This window comes from Lactuca virosa, chromosome 7 (genome assembly GCF_052849685.1).
Source record: "Lactuca virosa cultivar CGN04683 chromosome 7, Lactuca_virosa_CGN04683_v6, whole genome shotgun sequence".
Classification (NCBI taxonomy): domain Eukaryota; kingdom Viridiplantae; phylum Streptophyta; class Magnoliopsida; order Asterales; family Asteraceae; genus Lactuca; species Lactuca virosa.
The window spans coordinates 274261332-274280136 of record NC_136432.1 but is presented as its reverse complement, the minus strand read 5'-3'; the positions used below and the strand labels follow the sequence as shown (position 1 = coordinate 274280136).

General features: G+C 35.6%; 1 protein-coding gene across 3 annotated transcripts; it reads left to right on the top strand.

Annotated features, from left to right (window-relative positions):
- The first annotated feature begins 1381 nt into the window (after positions 1-1381).
- On the top strand, positions 1382-18528 carry LOC145124725 (Transducin/WD40 repeat-like superfamily protein). Of its 3 annotated transcripts, none has more exons than XM_079060175.1 (21): positions 1382-1832; positions 1905-1989; positions 3473-3512; positions 3602-3850; positions 4076-4175; positions 4258-4332; positions 5894-5992; positions 6941-7057; positions 7170-7285; positions 7723-7822; positions 8873-9234; positions 10680-11004; positions 11663-11877; positions 12825-13043; positions 13391-13577; positions 14625-14878; positions 15068-15160; positions 15224-15325; positions 15577-15949; positions 16061-16102; positions 16767-17317. In XM_079060175.1, exons 1-21 carry the CDS (start codon positions 1701-1703, stop codon positions 17001-17003), a joined length of 3522 nt encoding a protein of 1173 aa, XP_078916301.1. In that variant the 5' UTR covers positions 1382-1700; the 3' UTR covers positions 17004-17317. The 3 variants fall into 3 exon arrangements, with proteins under 3 accessions (XP_078916301.1, XP_078916302.1, XP_078916300.1); XM_079060176.1 differs by having other exon boundaries at positions 1383-1832; positions 17103-17314; XM_079060174.1 differs by lacking the exons at positions 16061-16102; positions 16767-17317 and adding exons at positions 17362-17499; positions 17649-18528 and having other exon boundaries at positions 1385-1832.
- Positions 18529-18805: the final 277 nt, after the last annotated feature.

Genomic DNA, 18805 nt, shown 5'->3' with positions numbered 1-18805 from the left:
CTTAAAGAAATTATTTATACCCGTCGCTTAGCGCGGGTAAACGACTAGTATATATATATATATATATATATATATATATATATATATATATATATATATATATATAATACAATATTATAAAGCATATTAGTCATATCTTGAATTTTAAGAATTATAAGTTACAAAGCTTTTTTTACATAATTTGCATAAATAATTCACTAATATTTGTCAAAAGTTTGAAGACTTGAATTAAGGAAAGTACTTAAGAAATTCAATTTGGAACAAGATGAAAAATTTAAAATATTAAATTCATATCTATAAATTAATTTACATTTCTTAAACTAAACCACAATATTAATTAATTTACATTAATAGTATAACGGACAATATACACATAAGGTATGGACATAAATATTTTATTTAAAAGTGGTAATTTTTTATTACATAATAACTAATAATAAAATCTAATGATTATTTCTCCGTAAGAAACTATTCGCCAAAAAAAAAAAACGATTGATCACCGTCGCTTTGCGTGAGCACACGTCTAGTGTGTGTGTGTGTATATATATATATATATATATATATATATATATATATATATATATATATATATGACTGTGTTATTGTGAGAACTAAAAAAACGTGTGAACTCATAATCAACTCATTATTTTTCAAAAACCAAAAACACAAATTTTCTTCAAATGATGCGTCTAAGCCATATCTAGACTAAAAAAAAGATTTGACAATTATTATTATTATTATTATTATTTTCGAAATTTGCATGTATGCACAATCAACAGCCATATGAAATGCGAATGTGCACAAGCAACAACCATATGGACTGCTAAAAGATTTGTAAGAACTTGCGAACTCATAATCAACTCATTATTTTTCAACACCAAAAACATAAATCTTCTCAAAACTATGCGTCTAAGCCATATCTAGGTTCAAAACAAGATTTGACGATTTTTTTTGGTTTTTTTGTATGACTGCTGATTGTGTTCATCAACAGTCCATAATTGTGCATACATGCAAATTTCGAAAATAAATAAAAAAAATTGTCAAATTTTTTTTTTGAACTAGATATGGCTTAAACACACCATTTGGAAAAAATTAATGTTTTTGCTTTTGAAAAATGATGATTTGATTATGAGTTCGTAAGTTCAGACGTTTTTTTTATTCACACAATAACTCATATATTAGATTTTAAACAATATTTTCTAAAAGTGCTTGGATATAAGCCTCGAAGGTTTTCGAGCTTGAGCTTTTTATTTTTAAAACCATGATAAAATACTAGTAAATCATAAGCGTTGGAGCTACGAAGTTATAAAAATACTGACATGTTTGGTATGTCCTTTTAAGCCCTTCTACTTTATTTTATTACATATTCGCCACAAATATTTTGATCCAACACACTTATGCAAGGTGTCACTAACCGAAGGGAAAACTACATCTCGTCGGGCTTTACAGCATACATTCGCCGTTGATTCACACGGCCATCCAATCGACCAATTTCTCCACAATTTGACCTTCTCTGGAGCCGGGGAGTTCCACGACTTAGTCGCAATTCAGAACCTGACCGAATAATAATCAACAAATTTCATGATCTTATGAGAAACGTGAGTATTAATCGACAAGAAGGAGCCCTAGATTTTCTTTGTTTCTGCTTCTAATTATCAGATCCATAGCTCCAGTGATTCACAAGTGCAAAGAGGGGTAAAATGCTACGTCTGAAAGCATTTCGGCCTACGAATGACAAGATCGTGAAGATCCAATTGCACCCTACTCATCCGTGGCTTGTCACAGCTGATGCATCGGATCACGTCTCAGTTTGGAACTGGGAGCACCGCCAGGTGATTAGCTTGTCGGCATTTAATTTCATTAAATTTTTTTTTTCTGTTAATTTATACAATTTGAACTGTTAGGTGATATATGAGTTGAAAGCTGGTGGTGTTGATGAACGGCGTTTGGTTGGTGCCAAGTTGGAGAAACTTGCAGAGGGTGAATCAGGTTGGTGTACTATAATTGCGACCTTAGCATACTCATGAACATTCCAATTGAGTTCATATGTCTAATGAGAAATGATTCTCCAGTTAACAACTGATGGCGTCTTTCTTTATTACTAAGTAGAAGTTAAAGTATCTGAGGAGTTTGAATTTTCTTTTCTGTTGTTTCAAAATTTGAGATGCTCTATTACATAATGAATTCAGTTTGCTCATTGGTGTGTTATAGGACATTAGATCCACACGTAATACCAAGTGATTAATTGAGCTTAGATGCTAATAGGATGATAGTTCTGATGTAATGGAGAGAGGCAAGATAGAAAACTTATCTGAGATCTTTGAATATAAAGCCCTGGAGTTGGACTTTAATTAAAATTTTGTAACTAGCAGTAACTAACTGTATTTGAACCCCGACTACTGTAGTGAAGACAACATTGCCTAGGGATTGACAAGATGCATGTTTCTTATATCTCTATAGCTGGTTATGAAGACCCAGTGACACATGTCACATTACTTATTGTTACTATTAGGCATTAGTCTCTAGGGGTCGACCGGAGGCCAGTGACTAGTTGGCTTACCTAAGTTGTAAAGCAATTAATATTAGCAAAATTAGATATGACCAATATCCATAGGAGGACAAGGTTTGATACACATTTTTAAGACATGTTTTTTATGAGATACACATTTTTAAGAACAACTATATTGTACACTCGTTTTCAATTACAAAAGTCAGATATATCATATTGGAAAAAGTTAATACCAAGTGAAAATTATTATCAAAATACAGATATAGATATATAAAGAGAGAGGTTGGGCATATATCTTAAAAGTCAGTAGTCGGTCCATCTGTTGGGGACTAGTCGACCACTGGGTATAGGTGTCATTTTGCGGCTAAAGTAAAGAATCTTGTTCTTATTTAATAATCCATGAATCATGAAATGAATAGTATATTAACTTAATTTGTTTTGTATAGATGTGACATACATAGTAAGCAAGAATGATTATAAGAAATTGTATATGTGTAAATGTGGACATTGATAAGTCATAAGTTTTTGATGAATAAACTCTACAATGATGCCTACAAGAAATTTCTAACTTAGTTAAACATATCTATAGAATCATCCTACGTACAGGGCTAGTTTGTATATGAGATGGCGATTTAAGCTTGATTCCAATTTGAGAATGTGACATGATGAACATTTGTTTCGTGAACCAAATGAAGCCGTATGATGTTGATCATATGATATGATGTCAACCAGTGTGTTAGTAAATTGAATAACAGTGAACCAACCTATTATTATCTCTTTGTGAGTGATCTGTTAGAAAGTTTTGCTTGGTGTATATTCTTCTTGCATAATAAATACGCGTGATTCTAGTTGTAAAAGCCTGAGCTGAAATTATTATTTGGGTATAGATAATAGATGTTAGTTGGTTTTTGATTAAACGGAGAAGATGAATCTAGTGTTTTTTTTTATTTTTTTATGTGACAGAGTCTAAAGGGAAACCAACAGAAGCCCTACGTGGAGGGAGGTAAGGGATTTGTGTTTGATTTATGATTTATGAAATTTAAAGCTAGAAATAGTGAAATAATAATAGATATTATATGTATGTGATTTCAGTGTACGGCAGGTTAGCTTTTATGATGATGATGTAAGGTATTGGCAGTTGTGGCGTAACCGGTCTGCTGCTGCTGAACCACCATCAGCAGTGAATCAGTTGACTTCAGCCTTCAATTCTCCGGCTCCATCAACAAAAGGAAGACATTTTCTTGTCATCTGCTGTGAAAACAAGGCCATCTTTTTGGATTTGGTCACAATGCGTGGTCGAGATGTGCCAAAGCAGGATCTTGACAACCGCTCACTTGTCTGGCAAGTCACTACTACATCTCTAATGCTTCTTGTATCCTTTTATATAAAAAACCAAGGAATTTTTATGATTCTCTTATGTATATTCTAGATTTTTTTAGACTTAAATTTAAAACAAATGAAATCCTTTGCATCTCCAAAGTTTTTTTTTTCTTTCTTTTCAAAGGTGGTACTGGTATCTTATATTCAGATATATTAACACATTTTGTTTTTGTCTTGCTCTTGCAGTATGGAGTTCCTCTCTAAATCTGGTGGTGGAGATGGCCCTCTCGTGGCTTTTGGTTCATCAGATGGTGTGATTAGAGTCCTTTCAATGATAACATGGAAGGTTTGTTTTGCAACTAAGATCTCCCCTCCCCTTGTCTATGATTCTAAACTCCATTTGCTTATATACTCCTTCTTGGATGCAGCTTGTAAGAAGGTACACGGGTGGTCACAAAGGTTCCATAGCTTGCTTGATGACCTTCATGGCTTCTTCAGGAGAGGTATGTTCATGCTGTTTCTTAATTAAATCTTGTAATTGTGTAGATTAAACATAGTTAGTTATATGGATGAGATTCTATCCTTGTCATCCTCCATAGAAACAGGAAGGGTATGTTGTTTTGTTTTTATTTTTGTTGGTAATAAATACAACATGGAACCAGTTAGGGTAGTGTTTGGTATGATGGAATCAAGGAACGAATGGAATGGAATGGTTCCTTCCATTTTGTTAATTTTTGTTCCTTAACCTGGGGTATTTTTCATTCATCATGGAATGAAATGAAAAATTGCAATATAACCCATTTTTATTTATGTAACTTTTAGTGACATAGTTTTGTTTTAATTTTTTTTTTCATTATAATTAAATTACATTTTTATATTTTTAGAATAAAATAAGATACTATAAGTAAGCAACTTTGTTCTAAATACCCAGACTACAACATAATTATATTTAGTTGATATAAAAAAATCCATTCCATTCCTATAGGCTAGCCAAACATGATCATACTAATCCTTATTCCTTGGAGACATTTTATTCCACCCAAACAAACGGACGGTCTAAATTCTAATTTAGAACTAAGCCTAATTCATTGTTTACACTGTGGAGGCTTCCTAATGTGAGTCCTAAACATTAGTGTCAATTATTTCTAGCAGCATTACATGGAAATGAGAGAGAGATTCTTCTATTCTTCTCTTTGGTTTATATCATATTCAACTCTATGTGAATGTACGTATAGTATAGCAAACTTGAAATGTGTCACTTGTAATCATTGCCAGAGATATTTTTTAGAGTAAAATTACACGAATGGTCCCTATGGTTTGGGGTAATTTGCACGTTTGGTCCCTAACTTATTTTTTTAACTCGGAAGGTCCCTACAATTTGTTTTTGTTGCGCGCTTGGTCCCTATCTTACCTAAAAAGACTATTTTGCCCTTCATTTATTTAAATAAGGTGGGTTAGGTAAGATAAGGTAAGGTGAGGTGGAAGTGGGGTTGGGGGTGTGTTTATTTAAATAAATTAAAAAAAATCAAGGGCAAAATAGTCTTTTTAGGTAAGACAGGGACCAAACGCGCTACAAAAACAAACAGTAGGGACCTTCCGAGTTTAAAAAATAAGTTAGGGACCAAACGTGCAAATTACCCCAAACCATTCGTGTAATTTACTCATATTTTTTAAGATTATGTAATTCTACTGAGAGTTTAAGCACAAAAAAGAAAAACAACACACAAATAGACCCAGCAACATTGGTCACAACAAGTCATTCATGTTATGGTGGTACTGTTTTCACATGACAAACAGAGTTTAGAAAATCTGTAAACTAGGGATCATGTTTTCTTCCAGGGATTTGGATTCTTGAACGATCTTCTTCTGCCCACCTTACCCTGTAGTATATTTTTTTCTGTCTTTGATTATAGATATAAACGTAGTACTCTTTAAGAACATATTTTTTCTTAGCAGTTAGCATGGATAATTTTATTTACAGTTGCATCATTTTCTATGATGGTAAATAATTAATATAGTTAAAAGTTTTGTTCTTAATCACCATGCACTTATCTTTGTATACAGGCTCTACTGGTCTCTGGTGGTAGTGATGGTGCACTTGTACTTTGGAGCGCAGACCATGGTCAAGATTCACGAGAACTTGTGCCTAAGCTGAGTTTCAAGGTAACCATACCATACCATGCCAATTTTATTTCTGTCACAAGTCATACAAAAATACTCGAGTAATCCTTAAAGTTATACATGAGTAAAATCGTATTCCTGCTTTTATAGACTAAATGCAAGAAACAGCAATGTCCTTTCAACAATTGTTTTAATATAGCATTGTACTGTCATTTCTTCTTATTACAACATTGTACATTAAAAATCCACCTAATCAGAGCAATGAGGTATCCTGTTTAAAAGGTAGCAAGTTACCTATTACTATAGCGGGCAGATTTTTCAAAGTACAATGTCCTAATAATAAATAATTTAAAGTACAATGCTATAATAAAAAAGTTTTGGAAAAATATTGCTACTTCTTGCCAAAATGGTTCAAGTATTAAGATTATGGTATGTAATTGGTGTTCAAAGGGTTGATGTTGTTTGATTGTTACATTTGATGCTTTTCCAAATGTTGAAAATTTTGGACTTGTTGAATGTGATTTTTTTTATTTTTAATTCTTTTTTGGTGTGGAAGTAGCCTAATGGGTAAGAATATGCAAGTGAAAACATAATACTTGGTCTAAAAGTCTGCACCTAGTTTCTTTTAACATAGATAACAATCAATGTGCAAGACAAGATGATACTGATATTCTACATGCAGAAATAACAACAAAATCAATTATTGGCGACTATAGGATTATACTTTGATTTCTTTCTACGACAACATGTTTATTTTGTTATTAGTTTCAACTTTTTTCTTATTAGGACATTAAATTGGCAGTGAAAAAAAATTGGTTTTGTATCTTTGGCATTTGAGGACATTTAATTGCTATAATTGGGTAGATGTACCAAGGTACAATGATGTAATAGGAAGAATTGAAACAAATTTATGGAAGTTTGGCTTGCATTGAACCCTATTTTAAAAGAAAAGGCTAACTGCTAACATCTGAGATACCATTACCATTGAAGGCACATGACGGTGGTGTTGTGGCTGTTGAGTTATCCAGAGTGAGTGGAAGTGCACCTCAGCTCATAACAATAGGTGCGGATAAGACTTTAGCCATCTGGGATACAATGTCATTCAAGGTACACACTGCACTACTCCTTGGTATTTGGAAGATTGAAAAAACCAATTCCAATTCCAAATATACTTTTCAACTGATTGATTGGTCTTGTCATCTATGTCATGTGTTTGCAGGAATTACGGCGTATTAAGCCTGTCCCTAAAATGGCTTGTCATAGTGTGGCATCTTGGTGCCATCCTCGAGCACCCAACCTTGATATATTAACTTGTGTCAAAGATTCACACATATGGTATTTATTATCTCTTTCTCTTTTACTACTACATCTGTGGAAATATCAGATATTTTAGGACTCCGCACCAATTGGCTAGGGTTAGGGTTAAATATTTCCAGTGATTTGCTTATTATAGATTTTGAAAAATCCACCCAATTATAGCACTGTCATCCGAATTCAAAACAATTTTCACTGGATAGATCATAGATTTCTGTAATACGAAAAAATTTGGAAGTACAATGCCTTAATAATAAAAAACATGGTAAACCACACCATCTGAGCCGCCCATGGCCCACATGGAACAAAAAAAATTCAAGTATAATAATGCTGCCTGTAATAGAAATAATGCACAAATAAATGAAAGTAGATTGCTATTTCTTGCATATAGCTCTTAATATTATGCTGCTTTCTCTTTCTGGTTAAGTAATTATTTTTCTCTTTGTAAAAATTTGCAGGGCAATTGAGCACCCCACTTATTCTGCTCTAACAAGGCCATTATGTGAACTTTCTTCTCTTGTTCCTCCACAAGTACTTGCGTCTCATAAAAAGCTTAGGGTATGTATTATACGTATGTGGCTTTTGTAATTTTTGCTTGTTGAAAGCTTAGCTTAATGAGAAGCTATATTTACATTGATGCATGTGTTGCTAAACAAATGGCCAAATTGAAATTGTGGGGAATAGCAATGTGCTTTGTTCTTGTTAGTGTATTTTATTTTTTACCCATAATAGCAACATATAACCTGAAAGTTGTAAAAGGCTTACAAGCTTCATTGTTACATACATATTGCTATTAGCAGTAAAGTAGTGTAAGCACGTTGCTATTATGGGTAAAAAGTGTAGTTCATTTCTAAGTTTCAGGTTACATATTGCTGCTATGGGTAAAGAAATATGTAAGCACGTATTTTTGTTACTGGTAAACCTTGTGCTCATTATTTCATAAATGTGTGCATACACTAAAGACATGAAATTAAACACAAGTTACACATTAAATGACACAAGGAACATAAAATGAAAAACTAGGTGACCTTTTTATACCCTTCTAAGCTCAAAATTCACATTGAACTCTTTGTTTAGGGATTAACATAAACTCATACAAAGCCTCAAATAACCTCTAAACACTGCATTCATTGTCCCTACCCAGCCTCATCTGTCTGATTGTAAGAGAGAGGTGTCCAAATACAGTGATAAGGAAACTAGGTGTCAAATCAAGGGATGAATATGATACTAAGTGTTATATGCAAGAATAGCAACGTACTCCTGTTGACTTGCTTGTTAAAGCACCCTACTTCCATTTTTATTACATCATTGCACTTTGAAAATCCATCCAATTATAGCAATATCATCCAAAAAAAGCATTTTTCACTGCTATGAATAGGTAGATTTTCCCAAGAAAAAACATTTTTCAAAATCCAATGGCTTAATAAGAGATAGATTAGAGGTACAATGCTGTAAGTGTAACATAAAGAAAGGATAATCGGATGCTGTAGAAAACAAATACGTTGCTATTTCTTGCATTTAGATGGGTATGGGTATATTTTATTTATTTATTGAGGAGTGTAAATATTTGTTTGGTTTGGGTGGATGGTGATGATGATGCAATTATAGGTATATTCGATGGTGGCACATCCCTTACAGCCACATATTGTTGCAACTGGAACAAATATAGGGGTGATACTGAGTGAATTTGATCCAAGGTCTCTCCCTGCTGTTGCTCCTCTACCATCACCACCAGAAAGCCGTGAACATGCAGCTGTTTATGTAGTCGAAAGGGAACTGAAGCTCATACAGTTTCAATTATCCAACACACCAAATCCTTCACTTGGAAGTAATGGATCCTTGACTGATGCAGGAAAATTAAGGGGAGGAGACTCTTCTGAGCAGCTCAATGTCAAACAGATCAAAAAGCATATCAGCACTCCCGTTCCACATGATTCCTATTCTGTTTTATCAGTAAGCAGTTCTGGAAAGTAAGGCTCTCTTCTCTTCTCTTCTCTTCTCTTCTCTGTTTGGATATGGATAATATTTGAGATAATGATTGCATACTTTGGGAAATGGAAGGAAAAAATAAAGGGTGACTTTCTTCATATTAAATCCATTAAGTAAAAAAGAAACAACACCTAAGGTGGCGTTTGGTTCACAGAATGTTTTTGAAGGAATTGGAATCTGTCAGGAATTGCAATCAAATTCCATATTCTGTTTGGTTGGCAAGAATGAAATTTGAATCCAAATCCATATTATGTTTGGTTGGCAGAAAATGGAACTGAAATAATATAAAATGACAAAATTGCCCTTTTCTTTGCTTATTTTTACTTTGTTTTAAAGCTTATATTTAAAAATATATTATATAAATTATAAAATTAGTAAATGATGGTGATGGTGGCAATGATGTTGACGGTGGCAATAGTGGTGATGATGGCGACATAGGTGATGGTTGGTAGTGGCGGAGGTGATAACGGTGGTGATGGTGATGGTGGCGGTCATGAGTAGTGGCGGAGGTGGTGTAGTGGTGGTAGTAACAGTGGTGGTGATGAAGGTGGTGGCGAAGGTGTTGGTGGTGGTGGCGGAGGTGATGGCGGTGATGGTGGCAGTGATGGTATGGTCGCGGTGGTGGAGGTGTAAGGTAGTGTGGTGGTATAGGCGGTGATGGTGGGTGGTTGTGGCGGTGGTGTGTAGCGGGTGGTGACGATGGTGATGTGTGGTGGTGGAGGTGGTGGTGGTTGTGGCGGAGGTAGTGATAGCGGTGGCAGTGGTCGATGGTGGTGGAGGTGACGGTGCTAGTGGGTGGAGGGTGGTGGTCGCAGAGGTACCAGTGGTGGTGATGGTGGGTGGCAGTGGAGGTGGTGGTGGTGGGTGGCGGTGGTGGTGGTGGTGGCAACAAAGGGGTTTCATATGTAGTGTTGAAAGTAAAATGTGTAATATGGTAACATTCAACATTCTCACTTGAAAGGAATTTTAATTCCTTAAGTCTTTGGATGTAATTTATTTTCCCTCATTTGAAGGAAAATTTCACTCATTTAGGAATCCAATTCCTCATGAAAGCTTGAACCAAACAAAGGAAAGTGATGGAATTAGATTCCAATTCCTTCTAATTCCAATGGATTCCAACGAACCAAACGACACGTAAGTGCTATATGGATAAATGTGGGCAACTTTGTAGAAAGTTATGGACTTAATGAGGAAATACTTATTTCCATTATGGATTTCACCATTCATACATAGGGGATAGGGGAGGATGGAGGAAGTGAATTTCATCCTTCCTTTTTTATTTAAGGTATAAAAAAACCAATTATGTTTTTACAATAAACAAAAAATATTTATATAGATAAAGATAAAGATGTAAAAATTACTAAATGTTGATAATGATTCGTTGATATTCCTACGAAGAAGGGCGTAAGTGCATTTGTGGTTGCAGGTATGTTGCAATCGTATGGCCTGATATTCCGTACTTCTCGATCTACAAGGTGAGTGACTGGTCGATTGTTGATTCAGGCAGCGCGAGACTCCTGGCATGGGATACTTGTCGGGACAGATTTGCACTGTTAGAATCTGCAGTAGCTCCCAGGATGCCCATATTGCCAAAAGGGGGTTCATCCAGAAAGGCAAAAGAGGCTGCTGCCATTGCTGCAGCTCAAGCGGCTGCAGCAGCTGCTTCTTCCGCAACTGTTCAAGTTCGTATCTTGTTGGATGATGGGACTTCCAACATATTAATGAGGTCCGTTGGTGCCCGAACTGAACCGGTATGTATGAATTTCCTCTGTCCCATTTTCTTCTTGTCTTGTGTTGTGTTCTGTCATGTCATGTGTAAGTACAAATGGGACGGGGCCCAACTGTTTTGCATTTTTGAAAATGTTCTCTACTTCAATTCAAAACTGATGCCAGTATTTCTTTTTCCTGAATTAAATCCAGGCCAGGGATACTGAATATTTATCCTAAAATTGTACCTCACCCTCCCTCGTCCCATGCTCTTTCATAAGTTTGTAGATTTGCCCAAGATTCGAATCCATTTCCATTTAAATCCCGTGCCGTGTTTGGTTGCAAATGCAATTGAATTTCATTGGGATTCACTGCACAAAATGTATTTTAACATTCCATCCAGTTCCTACCTAGCTTCTTCTTCTTGGTAAAACAATACTCGAATACTCTTTTAACCCTAGAATTCCACAAGCAAACAATTCTTGCGTCTCCATCTGCCTCAGGGATTCCATTCCATTTCCTGCAACCAAATTCCAGTTCCTTCCTAAACATTTTGCAAACCAAGCGCCCCTAAGAGATCTTTCTGATTATAGTAATAGAAAGTCTATCCCGCTACTTAGTAGTTAGTACTAATGCATATTCCTCACAGATAGAGTGACCTTAATGGTTTATGTGGTGAATGCTAAGACTTTTTCTTTCTAGGTAATTGGACTGCATGGAGGGACACTACTTGGCATTGCCTACCGGACATCAAGAAGGGTTAGCCCTGTTGCTGCCACCTCTATTTCATCAATCCAGTCAATGCCCTTGTCAGGCTTTGGCAGTAGTGCCCTTTCTTCATTCAGCACCATGGATGATGGCTTTTCTTCTCAAAGAACTCCTGCTGAAGCAGCACCTCAGAACTTTCAGCTATACAGGTAAACTTTTTCATCATCACTTGAACGCGGCTTTGGTCAAACTAGTGGTGATGTTATATATGCTAAATATGCTTTTAGAAGCTCACAATTGTCATTTAGTTAATCTTTTTCTGTTGTTTTATATATCAAGCATGTCTATGTATTATTACATGCTAAAAACACTCAAAAACCGAAAACCTGTAGCCAAAAAACTGAGTTGTTTTGAAAAACAAATGGTTTGTTTTTGTTTCTTATAAAAACTGGTATTTTGTTACAAGACCAGAAAAGGATCCTACAGAAAAACTAAAAACGATGTTTTATGTATAAGTTAATTGATTAGTTCTTTAAAATTAAACTGTTTGTCTGGTTTCCAATTTCCATTCCACTTTTCTGGGAAACTTCCCTAATTCTCATTCAAAACAAATGAAATTGCAGCACATACTAGAGTATCAATAGTAGTTGATTGAGTCAAATCAAATAGTTTAGAATCACACAAGCTTCTTACTCTAGCATACAGACACTAAAAAACCAAAAAGACTGTGAAACACCCCAAAAACTGATTCTATGGAAACCCGAAAAGCAGCTAGAAACTGACTTTTTCAATTTTAGGCAAAAAAACTGAGCTGAACCGGACCATGCTCACCCCCTACATTAGTTTACTTGATATTAAGGCATTGTACTTTGAAAATCTACCCAAGTATTTTAATTTCTTTTTCTTATTAAGACATCTATCTAACTATAGCAGTGAGAATTGCTTTGTATTTGCATAACATTGGTATAATTTGGTAGATTTTAGAAAGTAGAATGGTGTAACGGGATAGGAAAAGATGGAAGTGGAATGCTATATATAATATAGAAATAAATAAAAGTAGGTAGGTATTTCTAGCATTTGAACCTAGAGTTGTATGATGTTGCAAGTATGTATGCATATGATTGAGTAATTATTTATGATGTATATATTTTTGTAGTTGGGAAAGCTTTCAACCTGTGGGGGGAATGCTGCCTCAGCCAGAATGGACAGCCTGGGACCAAACTGTTGAGTATTGTGCTTTTGCATATCAGCAGTACATCGCCATATCTTCCTTGCGACCTCAGTACCGATACTTGGGAGATGTGGCCATTCCTCATGCCACTGGTGCAGTTTGGCATCGCAGGCAACTGTTTGTGGCTACACCAACAACAATTGAGTAATGATAGATTTTCATCCCTCCTTAGCAGTCTTTCTTGAGAGTTATTTTTCAATCTTTAGATTAGGATGGATATTGGCTGCATTTTTTTTACACAGGACTGGACAAGCTTTCTATGATTATTTTTGATGACAAGGACGATTTATGTCTTTTGCACCCTATCCCAAACTTTTTGGATGGGGAAAAGAAGTGCAATTTTTATCCCATTGGCATCAGTCTAATGTCTAATGGCAGTAGAAGGATCAGCCTAAAAGTAAAAATCATCCCTATGAGGGTCTCTTACACATACATATACATCTTCATTGGTTTATAGTGACTAAGCATTTATGGTGGTTGGCTGGTGTTAGGTGCGTTTTTGTGGATGCTGGTGTTGCACCTATTGACATCGAAACAAAACGGAGAAAAGAAGAGATGAAACAGAGGGAGGCACAGGCACGGGCAGTCGCTGAGCATGGAGAGCTAGCACTAATTGCAGTTGATACTCCTCAAACTGCTGCACAGGAGAGGATTTCATTGAGACCACCAATGCTACAGGTACTTTACTCATTTGGATTATATTATTTTCATATCATAAAATCGGCTAAATGCAACCCTCCCTTTTTTATTTCTGTATTGTAGCATCCTACTTCCGTTACAAACTTTTTTTTCTCTTATTAGGGCATTGTAAATTCGAAAATACACACCCGATTATTGTATTGTGTTTTCATTTTTATACTCATTAGGACATCATACTTTGAAATCTCTACCCAATTATAGCAGCGAGAATTGCTTTGTATTTGGATGGGATTGCTTTTTAATTGGGTAGATTTTTCAATAAACAATGCTATAACAGAAATAAAAGAAACTTGGATGCTATAATAAACAAATCAATGAAAAGGATGTTACTATCTATGGCATTTTAGCCTTTTAACATGATGTCCAGGACAATAGCACAACTTATAACTTGATTACCTGCTGTTTGGCTGGCATAACTGGCATGTTGTGCTACAGTACATAATGAATATTATAGGCCAAGTCCAGTAGGCAAGAAGACATCAAATTTAGTTGGTGTAAAATAAGGCATGGGCTTTTGCTAGTCGCACTTTGATTTTTTTATAAGTAAATACTAAATAGGGAAATGGGGCTATTATATACCCAAGCTTAGGTGTAGAACAACTACAACGACTTGATTTAGTGATCACAGCAGGTGTTTTTTGATGGAATTATTATTTGCCTTAGTATCGGGCATTGGTGGGTTTTCTGGAAACCAATCAGTCATGTGAAAAAATCAAGAGGGTGATTTTTTTTACTCAAAACTATGTTGTTTTGAGTGATTTTTAACAATCACATGCTTACACCTTACTTTACCTAGGCTTTTTATATAGGTAATAAAGATGGTAAGGTAAGATGATTTGATTTGTTTGCATTTTTACTCTTTAGTTTGGCTTCTGTCGAGATGATACGCGTTGTACCTATACTATACAATAACAGTTTTCAGTTGATGTGCTTGGTATTTATTGTTATCACACCTACATGTACGGATACTTGAGTAGAATATTTAAATTGAAAAAAAATGTATTATGTTGTTGAAACTTGAAACAGGTTGTGCGACTAGCTTCTTTCCAGCATCCACCGTCTATTCCTCCTTTCTTGACATTGCCTAAACAAAGTAGAGGTGATGGTGGTGATGATGCCGGGTTGCAAAAGTTTGCCGAGGGTAAAAGAGTTGATGAGATAGCTGTTGGTGGTGGAGGAGTGGCGGTTGCTGTCACTCGGTTTCCAGCAGAGCAAAAGCGACCTATTGGACCTCTAGTTGTTGTGGGTGTCAAAGATGGTGTTTTATGGCTAATTGATAGGTACTTCTTGCTAGCAAATCATCATTTTTAATAAATATTTATAAACATATCTTAAAGTAAGTATGCTCCTGATCTCATCTGGTTAGATTAAAATATGAGATCAATTCTAAACTCTTTCACCTCTGTCTGAACCAACATGAAAGCGTATATCATATAATTCCCTAGTATCTGTCTGTCTGTTTGTGATAGGTACATGTTTGCTCATGCAATATCCCTCAGCCATCCTGGAATACGTTGCCGCTGTCTTGCCGCCTATGGGGATGCTATTAGTGCAGTAAAATGGTACATTTCTATATCTTTTATTACTTCTCATCATCTGCACTCTTACTCTTTTTCTTTTTCTAGGGCAAGTAGGCTTGGTAGAGAGCACCATGATGATTTGGCTCAATTTTTGCTTGGCATGGGTTATGCTACCGAAGCCCTTCATTTACCTGGAATATCTAAGAGGTTTGCATTGTCTCACTTTACTTTGGCCCCACAAAACATGTGACAACCTTGTACTGTGTTTGGCATGGGATTGAGACTCATGTAGTCCTCATTGTCACTGCTATTATAAAAAAAGTACAATGCTGTGATTGGGTAGATTCTCCAGAGAGAGTGTAACATAAAAAGAAATGAAATTAGGATGTTAAGGTAATATGAAAGTAGTAGGTAGACTGGGTAATTTTTTTTTTTTTTCCTTTTGTGTGGTTGTTCAGGTTGGAGTTTGATTTGGCGATGCAAAGCAATGATCTGAAAAGAGCCCTCCAATGTCTTCTGACGATGAGTAACAGCAGGAACATAGGTCAGGATGCTGTGGGACTGGACTTAAATGACATAATGTCTTTGAGTATGACTACTGCAAATACTAAAAAGGAAGACATTGTGGATGCTGTGGATGGGGTGGTGAAATTTGCACAAGAATTTTTGGGAATTATCGATGCAGCAGATGCCACTGGACAAGGTGAGGTGGCTCGGGAAGCTCTTAAGAGATTAGCAGCTGCTGGTGCAGTGAAGGGAGCTTTACAGGGTCATGAATTACGAGGACTGGCTTTACGCCTTGCAAACCATGGAGAGTTGACACGACTTGGTGTATGTCCCATTTCCATTTCCAAAATCCAATTCATATTCTTCTCTCTCTCTCTCTCTACTTATTTGCTTGCATTCACCTTTACTTTAGACCCTGTGGCTGTTTGTTCTTAGATATGTCGCCAGCTACGTGAGATACCACATGGCCACTGCCATGTAAGTTTACTGTTTATTATGTACACATTATACTATTAAACTTTTTTTGTACATATTTCACCATTAAACTCTTTTTGTACATTAATCTTACATAACTTGTTAAAAAAAATTACATATTATTACATATATATAAAGTAATTTTACAAATAAGCTCAAGTATTTCAATATATAAATGTGTATTGTTACATACATATAAAGTATTTTTACAATAAATGTGTTTTTTGTGTATAAATATACATTTCAATGCATAAATACATATTTTTACATTTGAAAACCCTAGTGTGGTCATGTAGTGTACATTTTTACATTTAAATGTATATATACATAAATACTCAATTATCCAAACTGATTAGACTAGTAGTTTAACTTTAACTAAAATAATAGATAATTCAGTATTTATGGATTTATACATTTAAATGTAATAACTTGAGCTAAAATAATGGAAAATAAGTATTGATACATTTAAATGTAATAATGTATACTACATGATGAAATATCAAAATATGTATATATACATTGAAATCTCTATCTATGCACAAAAAAGACAATTTTATTGTAAATATACTTTGTATGTAAAAATACACATTTATATTTGAAATACTTTTGAGTTTATTTATAAAAATACTTTATATGTATGTAATAGTATTAACCATCACTTTGGTAGCTCACTAGGCTTGGACACCTCATAAGGAGGTCTCAAGTTCAAATCTTGGGGGTTTCAATCAGGGTAAAGGTGTGCAACGCAGTCCTAAAAGGGGCTGCTTCGTATCATTGCCAAAGGCGTTCGAACCATCTCCCCAAACCTTGCAATATCGGGGAGGCGAAATGGGCGGTTAGGAACCCATTTTTATGTAATAATATATGTATTTTTGAAATGGTAGATTTTGAACAAATTATATGATATTAATAATGGTAACATGTGTACAAAAAAGTTTAATGATAAAATATGTACAAAAAAAGTTCAATGGTATAATAATATTAATGTGTACATAATAAACAGTAAAAATCCACATGGCTGGTGACCTATTACCAGTATCGCAATGGTGTTTTTTGAAAAAAAGGTAAAGTTTAATGGTCGTACGTACGTGTACAAAAGTTATAGTTGGTTGGTAGTACGTGTACACAAAAAAGGCCCAATGGTATTTTTTGTACAGTTGTAAGTAATTTTCTTTTCCCTTATTGTAAATAATTGTCCTGTCCATGACTACTACTCTATGATGTTTCTTTGCTAAAGTAAAGGTGTTATATTTTTTTGGTAGGGGTTGGTGAACAATTTGATATCAGTGGGGTTCGGGCGGGAGGCTGCATTTGCAGCTGCACTTTTGGGGGACAATGCTCTTATGGAGAAATCATGGCAAGATACAGGAATGCTAGCTGAAGCCGTGCTTCATGCCCATGTAAGAAAAAACAAACAACTCACACTGACTATGCCTTTCCATTTCTACACTAGTGTGTTAGTGGGACAAACCTTTACCCAAAATTGTGGAACAATACCAGAAAAGTATGACTTGTATTTATTTATTTATTTTTTTTGTTCTTGGGTCAGGCACATGGACGGACAACGCTGAGGAGTTTAGTTCAGTCATGGAACAAAACACTGCAAAAGGAGATGGAACATGGGGCTTCCACAAAGACGGACGCAGCCAGTGCATTTCTGGCTTCTCTTGAGGAACCCAAACTCACAAGTCTTGCCGATGCCGCCAAAAAGCCACCCATCGAGATTCTTCCCCCTGGAATGCCCTCCATAGATGCCCCTCTTCCTGGAATTCAGAAAAAACCACAACCACAACCACAACCAGCTAAACCTTTGCAAATAGGAGGGCCTCCATCTGAATCAGTTGCTGCAGACGCACCTGCACCTGAACCTACAGCAGAACCTGGGGTTCCAGTCCCACCATCAGAATCAGAAGTTGCAGCAGCTACTACAGTCACAGATACACCTACAACAGAAATGGAACCTCAACCCAGTGGTGATGCTTTGGTTGAGCCAACCGAATCGACTACTACTGCTGATGTAGCTTTGGAAAATCTAACTCCCGACTCATCCCTTCCGGATCCAGTAGTTGCTGTAGCGGGAAAGGATATTATTGCATCTGTTGATTCTTCACTCACTGCACCTCTAACTCCAATGGACCCGCCACCTTCTCAGAAACCAGAACCTCCAATTCCAATTCCAAGGCCAACTGGTGTCCGTCAGGAACTACCCATGATGGATTGGACTATGTAATACTCTCTACTCCACAATTTTCTTCTTTCTTTCTTTTCTCCCAATATAACATCCTCCTTAGGAACTTCATTATTACATTACTTCCTCTCTATGTTTTTGTTGCTTTAATTCTCAACACTAGAATCACATATTTTAACTTGTTTGTTCATCGTGTAACCCTCTGTTTTTATTTTTATAAGCTATTTCACATTTTGAGACCCTTGCTTGATTCATGATTACTTGCAACGGTTCCATCCGTTTTACTTCTTGTAGTGAGAATAAGTAACAACACTAAAAGGATGTCTCAACTTCAAACCTTACACTTTCAATTAAGAGATTATCAGGATAAAGGGTGATTAGTATCATCGCTACAGCGAGCCATCTCCCCCATACTTCACATAACTGGAGTCGCAATGGGCTATTCGCAACCCATTTTTGTGTAGTAATGTGTTTGTGAAATAATATTTTTCAACATATTATATGATATTATTGGTAAA